The 26,707-nt window shown below is 38.0% G+C and overlaps 1 protein-coding gene across 2 annotated transcripts; it reads left to right on the top strand.

The window, feature by feature from the left end:
* Positions 1-26,686, top strand: cdkl2.L (cyclin dependent kinase like 2 L homeolog). 2 transcript variants are annotated; one of them, XM_018252366.2, is made up of 13 exons: positions 1-491; positions 1,039-1,238; positions 11,838-12,032; positions 12,208-12,386; positions 13,220-13,332; positions 15,403-15,542; positions 16,793-16,881; positions 19,097-19,226; positions 20,958-21,250; positions 22,735-22,828; positions 23,618-23,747; positions 25,700-25,806; positions 26,313-26,686. In XM_018252366.2, the coding sequence occupies exons 2-13, from the start codon at positions 1,071-1,073 to the stop codon at positions 26,370-26,372; spliced, it is 1,698 nt and encodes a 565-aa protein (XP_018107855.1). In that variant the 5' UTR covers positions 1-491; positions 1,039-1,070; the 3' UTR covers positions 26,373-26,686. The 2 variants fall into 2 exon arrangements, with proteins under 2 accessions (XP_018107855.1, XP_018107848.1); XM_018252359.2 differs by having other exon boundaries at positions 4-495.
* The last annotated feature ends 21 nt before the right edge of the window (positions 26,687-26,707 follow it).

The raw sequence follows: 26,707 nt of genomic DNA, 5'->3' as shown, positions 1-26,707 counted from the left end.
ATGCTGGAAGAGAAAATGCAATGTGTCTATAAATATATGCGTGTCTGTGGCTGTTCTTGTTTTTCTGCCTCTAGTTGAACATGAATGCACGCCAGCTCCCATGTTCCCCGTGTGTATTTCCTGCAGGGGGCAGTTGCTTAGGTGACCAGCATTCCCCCAGCTCTTTGAGAAGCACACACAAAGCTGTCTGGTTACTATTCCTCACTATTGTTTACAGACAAGAGTTACAAAGCTAAGAGCCATTTAGAACTGATACACACATATTCAATGCTGCTAGAGAATTAACAACATCCATACTGTATATTTTTGTATATATATATATATATATATATTTGTGTGCGTGTATGGATTCTTTCCCTTTGTTTTTTTCAATGCAAGTCTAATTCTGCAAACAAAGCCGTGGATGTAAATCTATCATGTGCCGACTGTGGATGCCTCCTTTGTTTTCAGAGAGTGAATACAGAAGACCGATGCCTTTTATCGCCTATTAAGTAGGTAAGGTGCATTGAGAAGCTTTGGCGTGCAGCTCATAATTCAGCCTGCTGTTCCTTTCCAGTAGCAGTGACTAGTGACAAACAATATCTCTTGTTTCTGCGATGTGACAACTCACTGCTAAGCTGTGTTTAAGGAGTCATTGAAATGCAAATGCCTTGTGCCTGAGCTTGACTAATTTACAATATATTTGCAACAAGATGAGCTGTATTTTTTAAATGACATTTATTTAGCAAATGTGTAAGAGCTACAAATACTGTATGGGCGTGTCAGTCTGTGTGTCATTTTATACATTTCTAATCGTTGTGTTTGTATGAATTTACAGCCATTGAAAGTGCACACTGTACTTTATTGTAAAAACAAATGTGTGTGTGGCGTTTGGCCCTCTATACAATTTATATATTTGTATTTACCACAGACTCTCATTTCTGTATGCACCCACACGGAAGAGCTGCAAAAGAGTTTTTAACGGTCAATTAAAGCAAAACATAAAAATTAGGAAATGCATTTGTGTGAATGCTTATTCCCCAACGCTGTCTTTTACAGTACTCCATGTGAAGATTTTGCTGCCATTCAAAATGGAAAAGTATGAAAACCTGGGGCTGGTAGGAGAGGGGAGCTATGGAATGGTCATGAAGTGCAGAAACAAGGAGACCGGGAGAATTGTGGCCATCAAGAAATTTCTTGAAAGTGAAGATGACAAAATGGTTAAGAAGATTGCAATGAGGGAGATCAAATTGCTGAAGGTAAGTGCTGAAGAGTTACAAGACCATAACCGAGCACATGAATAGCCAGTGAACCCTGAATCCATCATAAACTAGAAAATAAATGAATTACAAAATATTACTTAGAGAGGACACTCTCATAGGTTACATGCCTTGAGAATTTGAAAAGCTGAGTTTTATGTAGTTCATATCATACATAAAAATCTTTTCAAAGCTCGGAATTAAAGGACGGCCATCTTCCATAGACTCTATTTTAATTGAATAATTCAAAATGTTACAGGCATATTTCTTTTTTCTCTGTAATAATAAAACAGTACCTAGTATGCGATCCTAACTAAGATATATTTAATCCGCATTGTAGATGAATGTTAATGTTTAGTTAATGTTTAAATGATTTTTTGGTAGACATAAGGCATGGAGATCCAAATTATGGAAAGATCCTTTATCTGGAAAACCCCAGGTCCAAAGCATTCTGGATAAAAGATCCTATACCTGTATTTGCAATTTTGCTCAAATCATTAGCACCCTCAGTTTTGTTTAGTGTTAACTTTTTATGGGCAGAATCTGTTACAAAATAAATTACGGTACATTATAACTAAAGTTTTGTTCCAGGTATTCAACAGCCTCTTTGCCTATTTGTTCCCTTTTTCCTCAGTCTTTTGTGGACATAACCCAATTGATTTCACATAAAGAATGCTTTGTGAAGTGTATAGAAGATAAATTATTCTATGTATACTTCAGGTATAGTATCTATTATCTTGAATGCTTGGGACCTGGGGTTTTCTGTATAAGAGATATTTATCTAGAATCTTTAAATCACCATACCTTATGTTTGCTTAAAATGATGTAAACAGTAAATAAATCCAGCAGGATTGTTTTGCCACCAATATGAATTAATTCAGCTTAGTTAGGATCAAGTACAAAGCACTGTTTTATTGTTACAGAGAAAAATTTTTTTTTTTTTAAAAAAAAATTAGACTAATTTGCTTATACAGGGGTTTGCCGGATAACGGATCTTTCTGTAATTTGGATCTTCATACCTTAAGTCTACTATAAAATCACATAAACCCAATAGGCTGGTTTTGCCTCCAATAAGGATTAATTATATCTTAGTTGGGATCAAGTACAGGCTCCTGTTTTATTATTACACAGAAAAAGGAAATCATTTTGAAATATTTGGATTATTTAATTATAATGGCGTTTATAGAAGGTGGCCATTCCGTAATTTGGAACTTTCTGGATAACGGGTTTCCGGATTCTATACCTACAATGGGCTCTATGGTTATTGCCTTCCTGTAATATTGAGCTTTCTGAATTTCCAGATAAGGGTTTCCATACCTGTGCTATAATTTAGTCTTCAACACAATAGGGCTTTACACATAGATTAGACTTTGACCTTGTAAGTCATTCAGTAGAAGTGGAACCCTGTACCAATTACAGTATTCAAGCTTTCCATAGTACTGAAGAACTTATCAGCAGAAAAGTTGGTTTGCATCATTGCATTAATTAATTTTAAATGTAAATATAAACTTAATTACAGTCTTCTTTCTGGTATCATGAGATGTACTGTATATGGGGCCGTTGCACACAGTAGGGTAGGGCATACACCTTTTGGTCCTTGGAGAGGAGCACTTTGCTATCTTAGGTTAATTTGATTAAGGATATTTGCTAGTTTATAGGGAATATTTAGCCAGCTCCTAAGGAAGAAACCCACAGGAAAACCAATACAGGACAGGGGATTAGGTTCCCTGCAAACCTGGGAAAATGAAATGTTTTCTTACCTTCATGTACAAGCTGTATAAGGGAAAGGGCTTGAAGTATGAAGTGTATGAGCACTGCAAGATTTCTTTATTTACAAGCTGTATAGGGGAAAGGGCTTGAAGTATGAAGTGTATGAGCACTGCAAGATTTCTCTATTTATTTCCTCCCACCCACTATACATGGAGAATTAGAATGAGGACTTTGGGAACCATACTTGTTTTTAAATAGACAGCAGGGCTGGACTGGGAGGAAAAAGCAGCCCTGGCAAAAGTATCAAAGCAGCCCATCTATTCACACGCATGCATACATGATATATTTCAAACCTCAAGATTAACTAGAACTAGTTTATTAATAGATATTTTAAGTGTCCATTACCATATAATCCCCAGCAATATTATACACACTCTGTGCTGGAACTGGCCCTTACAACAAATATCTCACCCTAGTTTCTATCACAACTATTCTATCAGATGGATTAGTGGCCCTATACTTACAGTATATTCTACATTTTCCTTTGTGTGCCCCCAGCTAGACCATGCACCCTTTAATTACCATGTGTGTCATAGGGCCAAAGTGTGGCATGCTTGAAGTGACTAGTCTGCCTCATGCAACAGCTCATTTACATTTCTAAAGTGAGTGGCTCATGTACATATTAAATACAGACCTAATTTGCATTTTTAGGTGAGCAGAATATTTACATTTTAAAGCAAGCGGCCCATCGGGCATTTGCCCGAACCCACAAATTGCCAGTCCAGACCTGATACACAGTATAAATGCACTGTGGCCATTTACACTGGCAGATGTATGTACAGTTGAACTCGGGAACTGGCACAGAACAGGACAAATGAATACAAAAAGGTGACACAAACCACTAACCAACAATGTCACAAAGACAGCTGCCTCCCATTTGTTTAACTGGAAATGTACCGCCTATGGTGGAAACTGGACCCGTGGAGTAATTACTGCCTGAAACCCAACCATCTGCCATAGACAGCAGGTGTCCCATGCAAACTGCCATCTGAGCAATGGCCTTAGTGCAAATATGTAAACAAAAGGGTGAGAAGAATTAAACCTTCAAGCCAGTAACTTAACTCGCTCTTAATTTATTTACTTTAAAGCACATAGGGTATTATAGGAATCATGCAAAACCTTCCACCCTAAGTATGGACAGAGTGCCCAATCTCTATATGCACCACAATCAGGGCACAATCTAGTTCTCTCATAATCTGTTGGTAATTATCATATGTGTTCAAATGCATAATAAAATTGTGGTGCAATCATATAATTTCAGTATGCCACGTCATATTTTTCATATTCAGTTTTTTAACAGATAAAATCGAATATGTTTACGTACAGGTACAGATTAGCCTAGGAAATGTGATATGTCATGGTTTGCTTCAGTGGGTTTTGTAATATATTCCTGGCAAGGCTGGGTGGCCCAGTAAACATGCTATGACTTGTGCAGTAGTTAACCTCCAGGTCACTGGGAAAAAGTAGATGAAAGCCAAATAACAATCTGCCTATTCAGAGTAGGAAATCTACTCTACTAGCAAGTCAGGCAGTTGTTTTTAACAATTATTAACCTGTAAGATAAAATGAATGCTTGGCTTCTGAGGAGGAGGTGCCCAAACTGGTATACATTTCATAACACACACAAAAAGACTCCATAACTCATATAACAGCATTATATAATATAAAAGGGCAATATTTATTATAGTCTGCCGCAATTTAGGGTAGAAAAAAAAATATTTTAAACCAATTAAAATCAACAATGCTCCCCACCCCTTGTCTCACTAAACAGTACCAAGTCCCTTCATGAAATGGTGTTGAATATGCAAAATGTATCTACAGAATCACAGAAAACGTCTAATAGACATTAACAAGTAAAAAAACAGTGGGCTCATTTTTAAAACGGTGGGCAAACTTGCACCTGGGCAGTAACCCATAGCAACCAATCAGTAAGTAGCTTTTTTTCAGCCAGCTGCAGGTTGAACATTAATAGTAGTTGTCAGATTGGTTACCATCCCAGGTGCAAATTTGCCCTGTGTTTTTCAATTTTTCCAGTTAGCATTAAGATATACTCATCAACCATCAAAAAGTGCCCCATGCAGTGGGACCTCCAAAATGTGGTGGGGAGGAGAAGAGGTGTGCCACTCCACGCATATTGCAGAGCAACCAAGCTTTGTGAGGCGTAGCTGTATACAGGACAGAGATTCAGAAGTTTTTTAAGCATGGACATCAAAGCCAAGCCAACAGCTCCATTGATTTTGATTCTCTCACCTGTATTTAGATTTATGCATTTTAATTGCAGACCTTACATTAGAGCAGTGATCCCCATCCAGTGGCTTGTGAGAAACATGTTGCTCACCAACCTCTTGGATGTTGATCCCAGTGGCCTCAAAAAAGGTGCTTATTTTTCAATTCCAGGCTTGGAAGGAATTGTTGGTTGCATGAAAACTAGGTGTACTGCCAAATAGAGCCTCCTGTAGGCTGCCAGTCCACATAGGCGCCACTAAATAGCCAATCACATCCCCTATTGGGCACCCCCAGGAACGTTTCTCATGCTTGTGTTGCTCCTCAACTCTTTTTACATTTGAATGTGGCTCATGGGTAAAAAAGGTTGGAGATCCCTGCATTAGACATTACACATTGGTTTATGACATTGGAATGAAAGATTTAGCAAATGATGTTACAGCTTTATAATTGCAAAAGTGTTTTAGCTAGGGCTCTGCCAAATCTAGGATTAGGTTTGGAATTTGGGCACATTCTAGCAGATTTTTTGAAAGTTTCAGATTCAGAAAAATCTTTAGGGTTTATCTAATCACACAGTCTTGTAAAACTCTGGACAATTGAATTTTCACTTGCAATAATTCACTTTAAATTCACTTAGATCAGGGGTAGGCAACCTGAGGCTCTGGAGCCTCATGCGGCTCTTTATCCTGCTTGCTGCGGCTCGGTCTTGTGGCTTTGCCTATCAGGTTGGCTATACCTCTATACTGCCGTCGCACCTGCTGGCGGCTGCTTGAGTGTGTGACCGGGGTAAGTTAACGGTTAGATTACTGCAGTCGCACACTCAGGAAGCTGCCAGCAGTTGTGAGGGCTGTATAGACGTCCCAGGAGTGACAGCAAGACTGAGCAGCAGCAAGATGATTCCTCATGGTCCTTAACGCGGTCACAAACTCAAGACAATACAGGGAAGATCAGCATTGAACTTCAGAAACAGAATTGACATTAAACAGATGAGAACACTAGCATTTAATAGGGCTATTCAGTGTTTTATTTATTTCAAAGTAGTCCTACACATGCACACTGCACTTCTGTTTGTTTTAAAACTTTTAAAAATTTATAATCTGTGTTATGTTTTGCGGCTCCAGACTATTTTTCTTTAGTGGAAGAGGGGCAAAATGGCTCTTTTGATAGTAAAGGTTGCTGACCCCTGACTTAGATTGTAAGCTGTATGGGACAAGATCTCCTTCCTATTGTGTCCCTTACCACATAGCACTTAAAGGAGAAGGAAAGTCTAAATTACTGGGGGGTGCCAAATAGAAGGCATCCCCGAGTGCATACAATCACTTATCTGATACCCCAGCAAATTGTTTGTTGAAAACTATGCTGGCCCGAGGAACATCTGTGCTAGCACCGCAGAGCAATCCTCTTCTTCTGCTGCTTCTTTCTTCAATTTCCCCTGGCCAACGCATGTGCAGTAGAGTGAGAAAGATAGTTGTTTTGTTAAAGTTGGGCTTTTTAACAGGAGCACTGGAGTATCAGGTAAATAATTACAATCACTGGAGGGGTGTCTAACATTTGGTGATTTAGGGGCAAATTCACTAAGCGCCGAAGTGCCAAACGCTAGCGTCAATTCGCTAGGGTTGGGCATTTTCGTTACTTCGCAAATTCACTAACGAACGCTGGCGTAGATTCGCTAGTGTTACTTCGCACCCTTATGCCTGTCGAATTTTCGCTACGGACGTAACTACGCAAATTCACCAACGCGCGCAATGTACTGAACGCTACCTTTTACGCTAGACTTCCTTCGCCACCTCAGACCAAGCAAAGCGCAATAGAGTAGATAGGGATTGCTTCCAAAAAAGTTCAAATTTTTTCTAAGTCCCAAAAAACGCTGGCGTGTTTTCTATATTATGGGTGATAGGCTGAAAAAGATCGAGAATTTTTTTGGGGCTCCCCTCCTTCCCCCCTACATTTCCTAACTCATGGCAACTTAACTATACAGTGGGCACATGTGTAGGGAAAAAAAAAAATTTATTTAAAGTTTTGAAGGTTTCCCAGGCATTTGTAGTGATTCTACGTATTCCTCCATTGAAATTTGAATTTGGCGCCGTATGCAAATTAACCTTCGCTAGCGTAACTTCGCTTCACTTAGCGAATCAACTTCGCAACCTTACGCTACCCCTGTGCGCAACTTCGGAGTTTAGTGAATTTGCGGAGCGCTGGCGAAACTACGCCAAAGTTGTGCCTGGCGCAACTACGAATCTTAGTGAATTTGCCCCTTAGACTTTCCTTCTCCTCTATTCCTCATTGTAAAGCACGGAGTAGCATTTTTATAATTTTATAGAATAATAAATACAATTTAAATATTCAAATTACTGTTCAGATTCAGTTTGGTATTCAGCCAAATGTTTTGTGCATGATTCACACATCTTAATCTACAGGCTGCAGAATACAATTCTTTTCTTTTAAATGGCAGATAATTGTGAACATGCTGCATAGGCTTAATATTAAGTGTGACTAGTCAATCTTCTGTTGAACTGTTGCTCCTGGAAACCTTTGACAGTCCTCAGGCTCGAACCTGTAGTTTAGTAAAGGCTAAATTTTTAAATAGGAATTACATTTGTTCTATCAAGAGTTGTTTAATTATTTGCATGGCATGAACTAGGGGTAGGCAGCAGAGACGACTACCTAGGAGGCAAGATGAAACATTTTAGATGTAGAGAATGAATGAGTAGCACAGGGGTAAAGTAGAGTTTACAGTGTGGAGGATTGGAGCGGGTGGTTCAGCGAGAGTGTTGGCTGGGGGGCAGGGTCTGGGATAGGGATAACGGATAGCAGATCCTATACCTGTACTATTTGTCCTGGGTCTGAATAATAGCTTGACAGCAAGATTGTGACTACCTATATTGAAGTAGTAAATAGGAAAGGAGAGGAAGTAGGAAGTGAAAACATTAAGGGGAGGATCAGTATTCTGTAAGGTTTTTGGCTGAACTTGGGCCTACAATAAAAGAGTATTTGGGATGAGCTACTAGGCAGAGTATATTCCTCCTTGCTTTATCTCTAAAATACAGTGACAATTGGAGGGCAATTAGCTAGGTACAATGAACAGTACACAGGGCATTTCTGGGTCTGCAGTTTCACTCTCTGTCTCTGTTCTCTGTTGTATTCACCTTCTCCAATACCTTGACAACAGATTAAGGCAAACTACACAGAGGTTTATCAAGCATGAATGACGCTGTAGATATATGACAGATATGTTATCTACATCACATTGCGCATTTCCAACAAATGAAAGGTTTAATGAGGTGTTGTAAGGTCAGTGGAGAGGTTGATGAACCACCAAAGAAGTTCACTGGAGGGAAACATGCTAATTTCTAGCAGCCCAATATGCATTTGCGTATACAGCATTACTTTCCTTCATTTTTAACATACCCTCAGCTACTTTTTTCAGTATATTTAGAATCATAATGTTAATTTTCTATTTGCAAGACTTTTATCTAAATGTTTCTTTGTCATTTAATATGTCTAAATGAACTTTGACTTAAAATATTGTAATATGCAGTATGTCTATAATATCATTTTATACTTATGTCATTAATATGAAGATTGTGTAGAAGAAGCTTTCTTTGATAGCTTGCAAGTTAAAGGGGTGGTTCACCTTTAAGGTACCTTTTAGTATGTTATAGAATGGCCAATTCTAAACAACTCTTCAATTGGTTTTCATTATTTATATTCTATAGTTTTATAGTAATTTGCCTTTTTCTTCTGACTCTTTCCAGCTTTCAAATGGGCGTCACTGACCCCGCCTTACAGAGCAAATGCTCTGTAAGGCTACACATGTATTGTTATTGCTTCTTTTTATTACTCATCTTTCTATCCAGTCTCTCTTCTATTCATATTCCAGTGTCTCATTCAAATCAATGCATGGTTGCTAGGGTAATTTGTACCCTAGCAACCAGATTGCTGAGATTCCAAACTGGAAAGCTGCTGAATAAAAGCAAAATAACTCAAAAACCTTAAACAATAAAAAATGAAAACCAATTGAAAATTGTTTCAGAATTTCGATCTCTGTATCATACTAAAAGTTATCTCAAAGGTGAACAACCCCTTTAAGATGGCCATATACAGGATCATCCTGTACAGCAAATGATTGATGCGCCCATGTGAATGGATTTAACTAAACAAGGGTTAAACTTGTTCCTATGTATCAGAGGTTTTGTTGTATTCAGTCATACAGTATCCAAATGAATAAAGACAACACAAATAAACAAATGGCTAAACTTTCTTCTTTATGTGAATATAAAAACACTTGCGTCCACAGGAAATTTTAAAGAGGTCAGAGGGAAAGTTATCAATCAAAGGCAACCTGCTTTCATAGTCTAAGCTTGTAAGGCTCATCCGTTCCGGGCTAAATTCTGTTTGCACCCAAGGCCTGGTGCACAGCCATCTCATGCTTCGCTGCTGGTCATTGGCAACCATTGCTGATTGCTTGCAACCCACCCAACCCCCTGCAGCTGCTGTGTACCTCCTTCTCTGCTGGTCACTTGGATTATTGCAACCCTCGTACCAGTCACTAACTTCCCCTCTAAAACTTGTGCCCCCCACCCAATTGTTTCTCATATAGTCTCCAATTCTGCCAACCCCATGGATTCCACAGTAGTCTTGTGGTACTCCAAACTAATCTTTAGGTGAGTTCAACACTTACAGCAGTGTCAAGGGGGCTCAGTCTAAATGGCAGTTAGGGTAAGATTTTGGGAGAATGCCCATTTGCTCTTCTAGAATCCCTGCTTGCATCTCTGTTAGGGTGATATCTGGGATAAAAATTAATTTGCTGTTGTTGGAACTGTGGCTGAACAACATATACAGGTATGGTACCTGTTATCCAGAATGCTCAGGACGTGGGGTTTCCAGATAATGTAATTAGATAGACTGTGGCGCAACTTTGCACAGCAGGCAAAATTTCGCTCTGGCGAAAGAGCGCTACTACACAAATCCACCACATTTTTGATTTTACAGAACGTAACCTCTATCTCCAGACTTGCCTTCTAAGTCCAAAAAAACGCTGGCGTCTTTTCCTTTTTACAAGGTGATAAACTGGAAAAGATCGAAAAACTTTCTTGGGGTACCCTCCTTCCCCCCTACATTTGATAAAATATGGCACCTAAACTAAACTGTGGGCACATGTGTAGGGCAATGTAACACCTCTATATCATTTTATTAAGGTTCCCTGGCCTTGTGTAGTGTAATGTATTTGCTGCAGCATATACGGCCATTGTACTTTAACTGCACGCCGTATGCAAATTAGCGAACGCTAACGTCACTTCGAACTGCTGAGCGTATTTTCGCTAGCGCAACTTCCCCAGCGTTCGGTACCCTGTGCGCAACTTCAGATCTTCGTGAATTAGCGTTGTCCAGGCAAATTTACGCCTGGCGAAGTGTTGCGATGTGCGCGAAGCCAGCGCTGGCGAATTTTCGCCGGTTAGTAAATTTGCCCCAATGTGCCTTTATCTTACTTTTCTCTCTCTCACCTCTATCATGTGACTAGGCTGTGACTCTCTGGACAAAAAGAAACAAGGTAACAAGTATGAGGCTGTAGCTGCCAGAGACCCTGAAATATTATCAGGAAAGAGGCAGAGATTTAACAATTATCATGACTTTTTGAACTTTTTGAACATCATTGAAGGAACCTGGGGCCCCCCTTGCGCAGCTTGATGGGGAAAACTCCAGGGTGAAGGCGCTGATAACACATAAAGTTAGCAAATCTGGATAAAGTCATATATCAGTTATCTGATAATGCCAAAAGGTATAGAAGCAGAGTTGGCAAAGAACTAAGATTGTTAGTTCTAGATGCTTACTCAAGCAAACCAATAGCTATTATTATAATTGTTTTTCTGTTGGTTTATGCAATGTTAACATACGTAAGTAATGCAACCCATTAATATAGCTAAAAGAATGTGTATAAAGTAGCCTAGCAGTCTGTCACATTCCCCAAGCTTTCACAATAATTTCTTAACCATGTTGCTCATACAGCTAAGAGTCTGTTAGAAAAACACAAAGTGCAAAAGCAACAGTTCCACCATATTTTTTGTATTACAACTAATATCTGTCATAAATATTAAAGCATGGTTAACCTCTCATACTTACATAAAGGAAATACTTTTCTTTCTTTAAACCATGATAGGACATACAGAAATGGCTGCTGTACACAGTCCTATCCGAATAACTGTATTTATTAATTTGTGTGGGAGCTGCTTGCTTATTTGAGGTAAAATTAAGTGTCATTCAATAACCAAGCGAGTATAAACCTGACACAAATCCATGTTGCTGGTAAGAAAAATCCCACTGGCTTTTAAAATGTTTCAATGTTTTTGAAAGATCACCTCAGTGCATGTAGGTTTTCTTCTTCTCTAAAATTTGAATAACAATACAATGGAACCATCATAGTCGAGTGATTCTAGTGTTCTCCCCTCAACAATTTTAGTTTTTCTTGTCCTTCAGGTTGCTTATGGTTTTTTCAGGCCACCTATTTTTCTTCTTCCATTCTGACTTTCAAACTGCTGGTAATTTCTTTTGTGGCAACGACATATTGTGTAATTGTTAATTTTTGCTGCTTTTGTGTTTTGTTTAAAGCAACTCAGACATGAAAACCTGGTAAATCTCCTAGAAGTGTGCAAGAAGAAGAAGCGCTGGTACCTAGTGTTTGAATTTGTTGATCGCACTGTATTGGATGACCTGGAACAATTCCCTAATGGGCTGGACTTCAACAGAGTGCGAAAATATTTATTTCAGATCATAAGGGGAATAGGGTTTTGCCACAATCACAATGTAAGTAACCATGTGGCGTTTGCCATATTGTAATGTCACTAACAGATTTATAAATTAATAAAAGGCTATAGGGCATGCAAAAAAATACAAATGCTTAATGTAAATAACACAGATATAAAAAAAGGCACAAGGGGCAAACACGGTAATGTTATTTAAAAATATATTTTGTTAATAGATTATCCATCGTGACATAAAGCCTGAAAACATTTTAGTATCGCTCTCCGGGATTGTGAAACTGTGTGATTTTGGATTTGCACGAACCTTGGCTGGACCCGGTGAAGATTACACAGATTATGTTGCAACAAGGTGGTATAGAGCACCTGAGCTCTTGGTCGGAGACATCAAGTACGGCAAGTAAGAAATACACTATAATGGCAGGTACATTTCCCAAGCAATTAATTGTTGATTCAGCCGTTTGTAGATTCTATTAATGCTTTTAAGAAGGACTTGGATAATTTCTTGGAAAAGCATAATATTATGGGTTATAGTGCTTAGTCATGAAACTTGTATATTCTGAATGATAATCTATCCCTTTACCCCCTGTTGTAAAATGTGGGGATAATAAAAGTCACCATAGATTAAACGACCACCAAATTTGGTAACAAACGTAGAAACAATTCAACTCATTTCATATGTTCATAGACAACCGGCCTTTAGACTGATCAACTTAAAACCAGGGCCTGATTTAAGAATGCCCAAGCATTCATGTTCAAGCATTTATGGCCAAAAAACACAGATATTTCCTAATGTCTCACATGGTTTCTTCCTTTGAACACCTTGGCTTCATGCCAAGTGGGTTTTTTTTCACCATACAAAAAAAATAAAAAGCTTGGCAGGTTTTAGGGACTAAGTTTTTTTATTATACGAAAAGACAACCTGGGGAGAAAAACCCCCCGCTTAGCAGGAAGCTCAGGTATTCCAAGGAAGAAACCACATAAGACTCTTACAGAAACACTCACATCGCTTTTGGCGTGGAATGCGTGAGCACAAAGGCCAAGCATTCTTAAATCGGCTCCCAGTGTGTACAGAAAACGTAGTACCAGTCAGTACTGTGGAAGTAAAAATGGAACCTAAATCAACGTTCCCCCTATAAATAGTGTCTTTCTCCCAAATTGAAATACATTTTGAAAGAACGTAAGAATGGGTAACTATGGGCCTCATATACTATCTGTTTCTGTTCTTATCAGAGCAGTTGATGTATGGGCTATTGGCTGCATAGTGACGGAAATGCTTACAGCACAGCCACTTTTCCCCGGAGATTCTGATATTGATCAATTACACCACATAATAAAATGTCAAGGTAAGTACCATCGTTTAGCCTTTCAGTTTCCTGACTCAAGCAAAATGTTCAATTTCTCATAACAAAGAAAATGGCAGTAATAAAAAGTAATGCTGGATTTCATTGGTTACACATTACAATTATGAAAGAAACAGAGGCATTAGTGTATACGGAAGGGTAATTACATACATATTAGATTGGATGGAAAAAAAGACACAAATCCATCAAATTCAACATTTCTGCCTAAGTGAAACCCACCTAACTGCAAGCTTATCTATAATGGTGATCCCCAACTTTTTATACATGTGATCCACATTCAAATGTAAAAAGAGGAGCAACACAAGCATGTAACAAGGTTCCTGGGGATGCCAAATAAGGGCTGTCTTTGTCTATTAGGTAGTCCCTATGTGCAATGGCAGCATATAGGGGGCTCTGTATGGCAGGACACTTGGAATTCAAAAATAAGCACCTGCTTTGAGGCAGCTGGAAACACCGTCCAAGAAATTTGTGGGCAACATGCTGATCCTGAGCCCCTGGTTGGGGATCACTGATCTAGAGGAAGGTGAAGAAATCCAATCTGCAGCTTCTAAACTTTCCTCGGGGGGGTGGGGTAATTCCTTCCTGACTTGGACCGGTCCCTGGATTAGCTTTGTACTAGACTAAATTTTAGTAAAAAGGGATCCAACCCCTTCTCAAAAACGAATCAATCTGCCAGCACAACTTTAGTTCTCACTGTAAAGAAGCATTTCTAAATCTTAAGCTAGAACCTAGTCTTAAAGAGAATGGATGCCCTTTTGCTTTGCTTACACTGCCCACCCCCAAATAATTAATGGACAAATTAATAAAAAGTGGTCCCAATACAGAACCCCACTGTCCATGTACAAACAGCATCACTAATACCAACAGATCTAACTGCCACATATTTGCTTTTTAAGTTGTCTCAAAAGCTTTGGCAAAATCGATGTAGAAATATTGGTCACTGGAAGGCACTCTTATGTACCAATATTATTAAATAGTATAGTTAAATATAGGTGCAATTAGCCCAAAAGATGCCCCTATATAAGGCAAAGCAATAGATACAATCTAATGGAAATGGCTTGAACATTAAATAAAATACAATAAAATATACAAATACAAGTTAAAAAATACCAGAGGCAATTTTTCATACAAGAATGTTGAATAATGCAAAAACAAAGGAGTATACTGCCCCTTTAGGGTCTGAGCAGAAAGGCAATTTGACAATTGCTGGTTGTACTGGCAATACTCTTTTCCTTGACTCTGGGTCCGTTTTTCTTTTTTTATTATTATTAAACGGCACTGCTGTGTGTTTTTGAGTAAATTGCTTTTTTGTTTCATGCTCATACTGAAATTATAGAGAGTCCCATTATGGGTCACACCAACATTCTTCAACAAATCAATACGTTTCTCTCAATTTCAGCAGAAAAAAAACAGCACTCTCATTGCTCAGTACTTAAATTTCTGACATCCACAAGCACATTAAATGCTGACAGACTGGCAGCATATATTGGCAAAATCTCTCAGGAGAAGTGACTTTTGTATTTCCTAGTCAGGTCCTAGTCCTAGTTCCTAGTCAGGTCAGCTAATGACCTCATAGATAAACCAAAACGTGTCATTGGTTGGCCAAGTTTTGTGTTTTAGCTTGCCTGCTTAGGTGTGATGGGACCAGAGGATGATCAATAAAATCCATAGTCAACATGTCTAAAATATCTGTGTGTGCTGTACATAGCTGAAACCTTACCAATTTTTGTGGCTAAAATGTATGCCTTTTTGGTTATAACAAACCAATTTGGTTTGCTTGGAAAACTAAGGACAATAATTTCCAATTTTCCAGAATGCATTTTTACCGCAATGTTTAAACATCTCAACACAAAAGCATAACATCAGATGTCAACTATCACATTCCTTGGGTTCATAGTCCTCACCAAGATTATAAATAACATGGCTAATTGGTCTTTTGGACGAGTCTTGTGAAACTTTTTAACATAGAAGAAAAGGCTCCTTATTTATTTGTGAAAGCATTAACAGTAAATTATACTTTGGAGTCATTCCTGATTTAATTATGTGTTTCAGGCAACCTTACACCTAGGCATCAGGAGTTGTTCTACAGGAACCCTATGTTTGCAGGTGTTTCTTTGCCGGACATGAAAGAAGCTGAATCTCTTGAACGGCGATATCCAAAACACTCTCCTGTTATGTTAGATTTAGCTAAGGTAATACGCAGCACTACATAAATATTATATATATGTATAAAAATCTCCATACTTGTCTACATTCTTCAAAGCACTAGGGATTGACATAAAGATATATATATATATATATATTTTTTTTATATGTGTGTGTGTGTTTGAAGGGCTAGATAATTGGATCATTTAGAGGTTGATCAGCTAAAACTATCATTTTGTGGATGTAATACACTTGCAAACCAAACAATATAGACAGTTCAACTGGAAATTGATTAAATTGCACAAACAAAAACATTTCTTTGTGTGTGTGGTCGGAAAAATGGCAGCTCGCCTTAAAAATTTACTTCAACCCCCAACCACAATATATCAGAGTATACTTGGTGTTATACTTATCTGGTTATTATTTTTTTAGGTATCTTTTTAGTTCAAACCTTCACCTATTCATCTGTCAGTCTGCCATTCAACCCACTTCCAGAGTGCTAGGGAAAGTGGGATTTTAGGAACCAGATAAAAGTTTAAATTATACATCTGCAGAACAAACAAAAACCACTATGAATTAAAAAAAAAAATTGCTGTGCCTCCAGGTATGGGATATGTTATCTGGAAACCTGTTATCCAAAAAGCTATGAATTACAGTAAGGGAAGGTCATCTCAGATAAACTCAGTTTTGATCAATTAATTAAACATTTTAAAAAGGTTTCCTTTTTCTATGAAATAATAAAACAGTACCTTGTACTTGATCCTTAACAAGTTATACTTTATTCTCATTGGAGGCAAAAAAATCCTATTTGTTCATTTAATGTGTAAATGATTTTTAGACTTATAGATATGGAGATTTAATTGCAGAAGTATCCCTTATCTGGAAAGCACCAGATCCCAAACATTCTGAATAGCAGGTCCCATACCTGTACAGTAAAAGGGAATACATTTGTAGAGGTGAAGTTACCATATGAACTGATCTTTGCACAATTTGTCAATTTTTTTCAGTCCTCATTAAGATCCCTCGGGCATATCAGGCCACATTAAGACTTCCCATTAATATTTGAATGAGCCCTGATCAGATATAGATTTAGGCAGGTTATTATCTTGGCCCCATAAACAGCAACAAGTTGTCCAAATCTGACCACTTTGGCCAACAGTAATTAGGCTTTCTAATTATGTTAGGGACAGCATATAATATTTAAATGTGCTTTTAATCATTATTCTGCAACATTTATGTTGTTTCTTTGGGGAGGCAATCATTTTATTTTTAATAAAACCTGAACATTTTTTTATAGAGTTGCTTACATATTGATCCAGAAAAGAGGCCAGCTTGTGGGACCCTGCTACAGCATGAACTTTTTACAAAAGACAATTTCTCTGAAAGGTTGGTAACGGAATACTCCCTAATACCTGCTTGAGATCTTCCTTATAATTGGGGAACAGAGTGCTCAATTAAATAATACTTAGTAAGGCACATATGTTATAAAAGGTACATTTCTTAAAGTTTATTTAATATTAAAAGCAGCTATTCATGAAAGCAGCTATTTCATTGATATATTTGTGTTAATGAATAAACTGAAGTTTCAAGAAATGTTCCTGTGGCACTGATCCACATGGCTGAACTATGTCAATAAAGGTAAATCAATATGTACAAAGTACCAGTGTATACCATGGTAAAGCGAACATTCTCTCTGAAAAATGTTCTCAACTGTTTTCTGTATCTTAAGCTTTCATGTTTCCTTTTTATTTGTCTAGGAGATTAGACGATGTTTCCTAGTTTTTATAAAGGTGTTATTGGTTCAATTTACAGGTCTAGCATTGTCTAAGATGTCTTTGTTTCCCAGGATAACTTCCCATAACCCTTCTGTTGTGTTATAACTCCTAAATTGAAGTCAGACGGTAGGGGTAAAATAGCTGCCAAGGGTAATAGTGACAGGTGCCAGGTGGGGAGGGTTGTAATGAAACCCTCAGTGGCAGGCCAACTTGTTTGTTTTTTAGTACAGGTATCATAACATTAAAACGGCTGAGTATTTCCTTTTGCTAAGGCTGATGTAAAAGCACCTTATTTTAAGAATGGCCTTTGGAACCAAGAGCTTCCCGTTTATATAAAAAAAGATGCAAATTACATTATGCCACTATCTGCTCATTTGTGGACTGTTGGTGTGTTTTCTTCTCGCATATTATTTATTTATACATGCAGGTTTATATGACTGCAAGCATGAATGAATACAATTTCTTCAGTACAGGTATGGGACCTGTTATCCAGAATGCTTGGGACCTGGGGTTTTCCAGACAAGGGATTTTTCCATAATTTGGATCTCCATACCTTAAAGGAGAAGGAAAGCTAGCAAAGCAGTTTATTGCCAATAGATTAGCCACAATAGTGAAAGCTATAACACTATTTATTCTGTAGAATGCTTTACCATACTGGATTTAAAACAGCTCTAGAAGCTTTCTCGGTTTGTTTAGGATAGCAGCTGCCATATTTTCTTGGTGTGGCATCACTTCCTGCCTGAGTTTCCCTGTTCAATCATAGCTATGGGCTCAGATTACAGCAGGGAGGGGAGAAAGGAGGGGCAGAGGAGCAAACTGAGCATGCTCAAGCCCTGCCCTGGAGGTTTAAGATGAAAACAGGAAGTCTGATACAGAAGCCCATGAGTACACAATAGAAGGAAAGAAATGCTGTGTTTCTTTTCACAGAGGACTCAGAGCAGCATTACTTTGAGGGTTTACTGGTGTATTTATATAGACCTTTCTGATAAAGCTTACTTAATTTTAGCCTTTCCTTCTCCTTTAAGTCTACTAAAAAAATATTTAAATATAGGTTGGTTTTGCCTCCAATAAGGATTATTTATATCTTTGTTTGGATTCAGTACAAGGTTATTGCAGAGAATATGGACATTATTTAAAATAAATTTAGAATTATTCGCTTATAATAGAGTCTATGGGAGATGGCCTGCTACTAGTAATATTAGCTTTTTGGATAACAGATTTCCAGATAACAGATCCCATATCTGTAGCTCTGTAAATGTTAGGCACCAGCAGGGCATTATGTAATTTCTTTCCTGGATTATTATCTCAGTTTGCTGATAAACTTCACCTTGAGGGCCCTTAGTCACATGAAATTCCAGTTCTGTATTTGTCATGAAGCTGCAATTCCATCACACTTGTACTATAGGGTTAAACCATACATGGTGATAATATTGGATATACATTTTTATTAAAACTACTTGCACTTAACTTCTGTTCAACTAGATTTAAACTTTAAAACAGATGATAGACAATATAGAGAAATGTAAAAACAGGAGCCTTGAAGCTATGTGGCTGTAACAATGCTTAACTAATATTAAAGTACAGTATTATAGAAAAACCAAGTCGTTGCTATGGGTTATCAGACCCAACTTTTCCCTGTTACTATATAACCTCTTTTATTGCCTTGACTGGTATCTTCTCTCATTTCCAGCGTTGTCTATATTTAACACATAGTACAAATGATCTTTATCGTTCTGCCGAATAAACATTATTGTAGATTACATTAGCATATTAATGTTTCATTGAAAATATTAAAAGTTCAGCAAAGCCATGTTTTGTTTTTTCAGATTCTCCCAGGAAATTAGGGCAAAATTGCAAAACCTCTCCAAAGACAACTCATCGCAATCCAAAAAAGTGAAAAACCACACAAAGGAAAAAGAAGATTATGCAATAGAAAATAAGACTGTAGCATTCCAGGTCAGTACATTAAAAACAGGTGAACTGTAATAATATATGTAAATGATGGGGTGCTTCAGAGTATAACCTAAAATTTGTTTTTTGTTACAGCTGTCATGACCCATAATTCTGTCGTATATCAATATCTACAGTATAGGCAGTAGTGTAACTAGATGTAGGGCCCCCGACATATCCAGAGGTTGTCCTGTTTTATCAATAGTTATTGATATTGTATATGAATAGTAGCCTCATAAGGCACCTGTGCTTCCTGGGACCCCTGCAGCCGCAGGGTCTGCTTTTTCTGTAGTTACGCCCCTGTCTATAGGCTCTCCCATGTAATGTGAATTGCCCAAGGTTACCAATGTGAAAAAATTGGAAACACGTCTAGGATATCTAATAGGAAAGCTGCACTGACACAGTTTGAGTTTCTATTTATTAAAAATGTCTGTGATTGTTCTCATGGTCTGGGAACTTTACTTATAAGATAGAAAAATAGAAAGTGAAAAAGACACATCTTCATTTTCAGAGTTATACACTTCATGCACGGCTTGTCTAAATTAACACAAGAATTATTCATAGAATAGAATTTAAATAATTGACTTTGTGTTTTCAAAAAAAACAACTCGGTATTCACCATGACACAAGTAACCCACAGATGAGCTCATGACATTTGCTTAAAGGATGTGCTTGATATGTTGTTGCGCTATCTTAAAATGAACCCAATATAAATACCAAAAATTAAACTAGCATATACCTCTGCATTTACTACCGTTCAAACCATGATTCATCCCAAAACTGCTTTACTGTCTTCTTCTGCTAGGAAAATAAATCACTATATTTAATCTGAGTTCCATTCTTATTGGTGTAATTTGCATAGTGTTTCTCTCTGTGACCTAGAACACATGCACATACAGTCAGGGCTGTATTTTGGTCCATTGCCTCTGTAGGCAATGGAACTTACAGCTCCCCTCAAGGTATGCATGCAATTTCTGGTTAGTGAGGCCTGTACCCCTCCCCAGCTTCCCAAGCTGATTTAAAGGAGAAGGAAAGGCTTGCAGCACTTGGGGTGCCAAATGTTAGGCACCCCCAATAGTTACTTACCTGAAATCCGGGCCGGTGCTCCTATCAGCAGAAAACTGCACTGGCCCAGGGTTATACCAGTGAGCACCACAGAGCAATCCATTTCTGTTTTCGATTTTCACGGGGCAGACGCATGCACAGTTGAATGAAATAGCAGACTTTTTAGTTAAAGTACGGCTTTTCGTTCTACTGCGCATGCGCAGCCACGCAAAGAAGGAGAAAGACGGAAGAAGATCGCTCCCTGGTGCTCACTAGTATAACCCTGGGCCAGTGCAGTTTTCTGCTGATAGGAGCACCGGCCCAGGATTTCAGGTAAGTAAATACAATCACTTGGGGTGCCTAACAAGCTTAGCAGGAGACAGCTAGAAAATGACAACAGCAGCTCATCGTTCTCAGCAGTAGGCCCAACAGCAAATTAATTTTTAGGGCCCCTAACATATCCTGCTCATTTATTAGGGCTTCATGGGGCCCCTATACCTCCTGGGCCCCCCTTCAGCCGCATGGTTTGCTTCCTCTGTAGTTACGCCCGTGGTTCCCAGACATATGAGGAGCCGCCACACCAGAGCAGCTGAACCATGGCAACATATTGTTATCTGCAACTAAGATTGTCAGCAGTAAGCATGCGAGAACTTTCAGTATTTAATCTGACTCTGCTTCATCTGATTCCCACAGGACTGCAACTTTGACTCGAAAACAAAAGAGTTAAAAGCTTCAAAAGTGAAAATAATGAAAACTGATTTGGAGAAGGGTGAGAAGAGCGATGCATTTTCCAACAGCTTTTACAGTGGCGGGACGAACCAGAATAAGATGGCGTCGCATGTTGCATTAAAGGAGACGAGTAACAGTCTGGATCTTCACAAGAGTGCTGGGATAATTCCGCCAATTAGCTACAACTTAACTGCCATATCCCCGTATATGAACTCCAATGCAAACACTGTCTCTGGTATAGGGCATGTTCATTTCAGGTACTCAATGAAAACCTTGCGTGACCCTTCTGTGCAGAACTGTCACTGTTTCCCTTCACTCGCAATTTTCCCTTAGTCTTTTTTTACATCTAATAGTTCTTTTTATTATTTTTATAACCACTTTAGGAAAATTATTTAAGTGCCTTCTTTTTTTGGTGACACTTGGATCAGACTCAACAGTTGGTGGAGAATAGGAGTATGTGGATTTTCTTTTTTGTTTTCCCCCATACCCCATCTTTTGAAAAATGACCCCTGAATTCCAAACAAATGTACCCACTAAAAAAAATAATTAACCACAGATCTCAACAACTGACTACACTGCCTTGGTGCACTGGCATAAACATATCAGAGTTTGTATTGAGACAAGATAAAAAAATGCACTGACAGGAAAATTAAAGAATGCCTACCCCTTAGCCCAGTTCTACTATACAGTTTTTATTTGTGGTAAAAACCACAAAAAACTTTAGTAAAAGTTTGCCAAGTAAAAGCATTGCGCTCCTATAGAAGTCAACGGGAGCTGTGCTGATCCTATTGGAACTTTCTTTAGTCATTCATAGTTTTAGAGGTTTTGCTGGTGTTTTTTTACTAGTAATTATCCAAAAACTAAAATTTTTCGAGGTTTTTGGATTCATGCATCTTTCAGCGTTGTACTTTTTATATGTGGATCTTTTAATAAATTACAAGGCATTTGTCATTTTAGATAAATAGAGTTTAATTGTTAAAAATTCAATCTACTTTAATGAGAATGTTGATAAATGGGAGTTGTTAAAGGCATAGCAAAGGTTACGTATATTTCATATCTTTTGGAGCATGACTTTTGGAAAGTGGGTACTACATGATGGTGTGTAGTAATTTGCAGTAATATTAGCAATGGGCACAAGAGGGAGCTACTAGCTTCATGGTTCTCACAGAAGCCTATGTCAATAGGTGCAGTGTAAATATCACAAAAGAATAGGGAACACATGCTACTCTCATGCGAAATGGCAGAAATGACTCCAACTGGACTTCAACTTTAGACAATTGGGGCTAATTTGCATTGAAGTGCAGGCGCATTTTGATGTGTCAGATGCAACTCCCCCACGTGCGGGTAACACTGGAATTTTAGTTAAGAATGCTGCATTGTTGGTTAAGATACTTTGTGATAATGTTGAGAAGTGCACTTTGAACACTGCATCTGTGGTAATGACCCCTCATTTTATAAATTATACTCACTAAACTTTAACCTCTATGTTTAATTATCTCCTAGGAGGAACCAATTTATTGACTACATTTCATTGGTATTAGGTCAGAAAAGATTCATTTTTCATTAGTTGATAACAGTGCTGGAACTAAGGTCCTGCAGTTTCGATTATTAAATATGCTCTGGATTTTGTTGTAATGGATGTGGATAGGAACATCAATGGGACAACAAAATGTTACACAAGCAGAGTATATATAAGCTGCACAAACTTCATGAATAATGCATTTTTGCTTTGTCTTTTAAGGGGAGAAGAAAAAAATAAACTGTTTATCAGTCCTTTAAAGAAAAGTGGAAAACCTGCTATGGGAAGTTATTATAATCAGAATTTTGCACCTCTGGTAAGTTTCTACCAATACAGTGCCAGGAAATTTGCAACATTATCTATTATTGATTACATCAGATAAAATAGAAACTTGCAATTTAAATTTCTTAATAGAAAGTCATGTCCCCTCTACTAATCTCTGTCAATGATTTTATATAATTCTGTGACTCTTGGGGGCACATTTACTTAGCTCGAGTGAAGGATTAGAATAAAAAATACTTTGAATTTCGAAGTATTTTTTTGGCTACTTCGACCATCGAATTGGCTACTTCGACATTCGATTACGACTTCGAATCGAACGATTAGAACTAAAAATCGTTCGACTATCGACCATTCGATAGTCGAAGTACTGTCTCTTTAAAAAAAACTTCGACCACCTACTTCGCCACCTAAAACCTACCGAGCACCAATGTTAGCCTATGGGGAAGGTCCCCATAAGCTTTCTAAGTATTTTTTTATTGAACGAAAACCGTTCGATCAATGAATTAAAATCCTTCGAATCGTTCGTTCGAATGAATTGCGGTAAATCCTTCGACTTCGAAGGATTATACTTTGACAGTCGAATATCGTGGGTTAATTAACCCTCGATATTCGACCAATAGTAAATGTTCCCCTTGATGCATAGGCTTTTAGATCCTTATATTTCAATCACCTACTGAATCAATAATGGCAAGGAAATATGTATAATTATGGGAAGAAAGGCATTGCCTGTTTACTTTATGCATGTCAATAAAGGGCAACTAAATGTGTTCATTTAATATAGTGCTAATATTTAAAACTGTTTATCTGTGGTCCATTTAACTAGGTTGACAAGAGCCCTCTACAAAAAAACAAGAAAAGGTGGGACTTTTCTAAATCTGAGATACGGTTACCAGAGCTTCACTACAGTCATTTACCAGAACTAAAAGGAACAGATTGTGGGACACTTTTTGGTGGTAGGTTCTGACTCAGAGTCTTATACTGTTCCTGAGAATAAAACTTGTTGATGAATTCAACTACCGGTACATGTTTGTGCACTATGTTTCTAGTTTTTCTATTTATTGCTATGGGTGTCCACAAATAGGGGCAAGGGATGGGCACTTGCCTCCTCCTGGAATTTTTTATACCTCACAGCCCCCTCTCCCAGTTTAAATGTCCCAATTTGCCTTGCTTGTCCCAAGTTCTTCTCAGCTCCCTGTTTCTCAAAAAAAAAATCCAAGATGGCCTCATGCATTCCACTGTGGAACACAGGACCATCTTGGATTTTTGGCATAGCGAGAGACAAGCAGTGTGGGAACAGCAGGAAAGAAGAACTTTGGTGTTGGTATTCTGCTTGTGCAAGTGTAAGTGAGGGAATGCTTTCAATTTATCTATTTCAGCATTCATTTTACTGGAATGTCTAGAGTTAATGGGGTACTCATTGACTTTTTCTATAGTCATTATACAGACACATCTGTGGTTACTGTGCTGAGTATCCATTTTCAATACAAATTATTCTGGCATGTATTGGGATAATATGCAGATTGTCTATTTAACGCAATCATTATCCTGGCACGTCTGGCGTTAAAATGGTGGTTAACTATTTTATTTAGTTATTTGTTATACATTAGTTCTCCTTATAGTTACCCTTTAGTATGTAATAGAATAGCTAATTCTAAGCAACTTTCAATTGATCTTCATATATTTTTATGGTTTTTTCCTCTATTCTTTTGATTCTTTCCAGATTTCAGATGGGGGCAGATTTATCAAGCGTCGAAGTGAAAATTCGAATTTTTAAATTTGAATTTCGAGCTGTTTTTTGTGTATGTTGACTAGGGAATACAGCATATTCACCCGAATTTAGAAAAAAATAAGATTTTTTTTTTTTAAAAGAAATTTTGGTTGGTCTTTTTTATTAGAATTTTGAGGTGATGGGAGTTTAAAAAAAACTCCCTTTACATTGAAATTCAACCCTTGATAAATCTGCCCCGTATTGTTATTGCTACTTTTCATTACTCATCCTTCTATTCAGGTCCTCTCCTATTCATATTCCAGTCTCTTATTCAAATCAATGCATGGTTGCAGAGCCGGCCAGGCACACTAGGCAACCTGGCCGGTCACAGCACCAACTGGGAGCTCGCATGCGTGGATTGCCGTGTGCACATGAGCGAATCGACGCGCCGTGCGTGGTTCGATGCAACACGCGCGCGGAATCATAAAGTGATTGAAACAGGCAGTCAGGAAGAGCAGGGTCCGGACATGGGGTAAGCGGCAGAGAAGGTACGTGTCTGGTGCCCCCCCAGCTTTGTGCCGTAGGCACGTGCCTACTCTGCCTACCCCTAGTTCCAGCCCTGCATGGTTGATAGGGCAATTTGGACCCTAGCAGCCCAATTGCTGAAACTGCAAACTGGGGTGCTGTTGGATAAAACGCTAAATAACTCAAAAACTGCGAATAATAAAAAATGAAAACCAATTACAAATTGTCTCAGCTCACTCACTACATCATACTAAAAGTTAATTTAAAAGTAAACAACCCCTGTGCTTCAAACAATTCTTTATTATTCTCTTACATGGAGTTACATTGCCAAGCTCCATGACTCTTACATGGAGTTACATTGCCAAGCTCCATGACTCTGTTCACTAACTACAATGTCTAATAGTTGTACTGATCTGGGTCTTGGGGGATGCCATGTTGGTGTGATAAGTGTAAACCCTAGTTGAATCCTCCTTCTATAGTTATGTTTAGTACTCTAGTATAATTCACTTCAATACACTTAAAATGCCTTTTATTGCAAATGTTGGTACAAAGAATAGTGCATTCAAGGAAACTATTTTAGATATTAAAACATACACATATATCACCATCATGTGGTCAACTTGTATCATTACATGTCTTAGTATAACTAAATAACTGTTTTTTTCCCTGCAGCTCAGAGTTCTAAGTTGACAAAGAAAGATATCAGGACAGTACAAGAACCTCGCATTCCATCTCTTGCCATAAGTGAGCTTCACAATCCAAGCATGGCCTTGCCACAGGTTGGATATCTATATGCAAGCAAAAAAACGATTATGTCATTCTTTTGCCATTGGGCCAGCTGGCATTTAATGCTTTATGGGGCGTCTATGTTTACTATGTTTGATAAACTGAGATCTTTTATTCTGATGGAAGCAGGAATGTAGCAATTTACCTATTTCCTCCATCCATACCAATCCATGGGCTGAGGTACTAAAATGATGGCCTGATAAGCAGAGTATCATGGGCTCTGTTTGTATATTCTTTTAATATGGAATTCTGAATAAAATGCGTAACTTTTGAGCTACAGGACAACTTTTCATTTGTTAATAGTTTATGCACAGCAATGTAGAAGCAAGAATTATAATTGCATGAATTCAAAACAAGCCGAATAGGTATAAGCAAAATTATCTAAAATTACAAATCAGTATTGTTTAACCTTTGTTTGTATTATTTTACTAGTTTTTTTTACTAATTCTTACTAACCACTATTTTCTTACTCATTAAATCTCTTTGTATGTGTTTGCAGGTTTTAGGAAGCCTTTTGCAAGAGACCCCTGATGCAAATTTTCCACCAGTGGAACACTAGCAAAAAAATTTAACAAAAGGCATTTTTGTAACAGGTAGAACTAAACACTGGGAGCACAGCCCATAGTTGATGTATGGACCTCCAAAAAAAATGTTATCATTTCAGGCCTCTATCAAAGACGTCAAAAGTTGTAGCGTATTCTGATTCCAGTGACAATGGAGATCTCTCTTTTGGCTTCATTGGCTCTAATATCTGACGCTGATAATGCTATCTAACTTAATCATTTATTGCAATATTTAAAAGCAGCAGTATGCTATACCAATAAGCCCTGACAAATCTTGTATCATTAAATCTAATTTTTGGCAACCTGGGAACCTCGTGTTATTGCTTTATTG

This window comes from Xenopus laevis, chromosome 1L, assembly GCF_017654675.1.
Source record: "Xenopus laevis strain J_2021 chromosome 1L, Xenopus_laevis_v10.1, whole genome shotgun sequence".
Taxonomy (NCBI): domain Eukaryota; kingdom Metazoa; phylum Chordata; class Amphibia; order Anura; family Pipidae; genus Xenopus; species Xenopus laevis.
The sequence above is the reverse complement of the archived record's forward strand: the minus strand, read 5'-3'. Positions and strand labels throughout refer to the sequence as shown.

Coding starts and splice junctions, on each gene's coding strand:
- cdkl2.L (XM_018252366.2), top strand. CDS start 1,071: ATGGAAAAGTATGAAAACCTGGGGCTGGTAGGAGAGGGGAGCTATGGA. Junction 13,333..15,402: donor CCACATAATAAAATGTCAAG/GTAAGTACCATC, acceptor TATGTGTTTCAG/GCAACCTTACACCTAGGCAT. Junction 15,543..16,792: donor TTATGTTAGATTTAGCTAAG/GTAATACGCAGC, acceptor ATTTTTTTATAG/AGTTGCTTACATATTGATCC.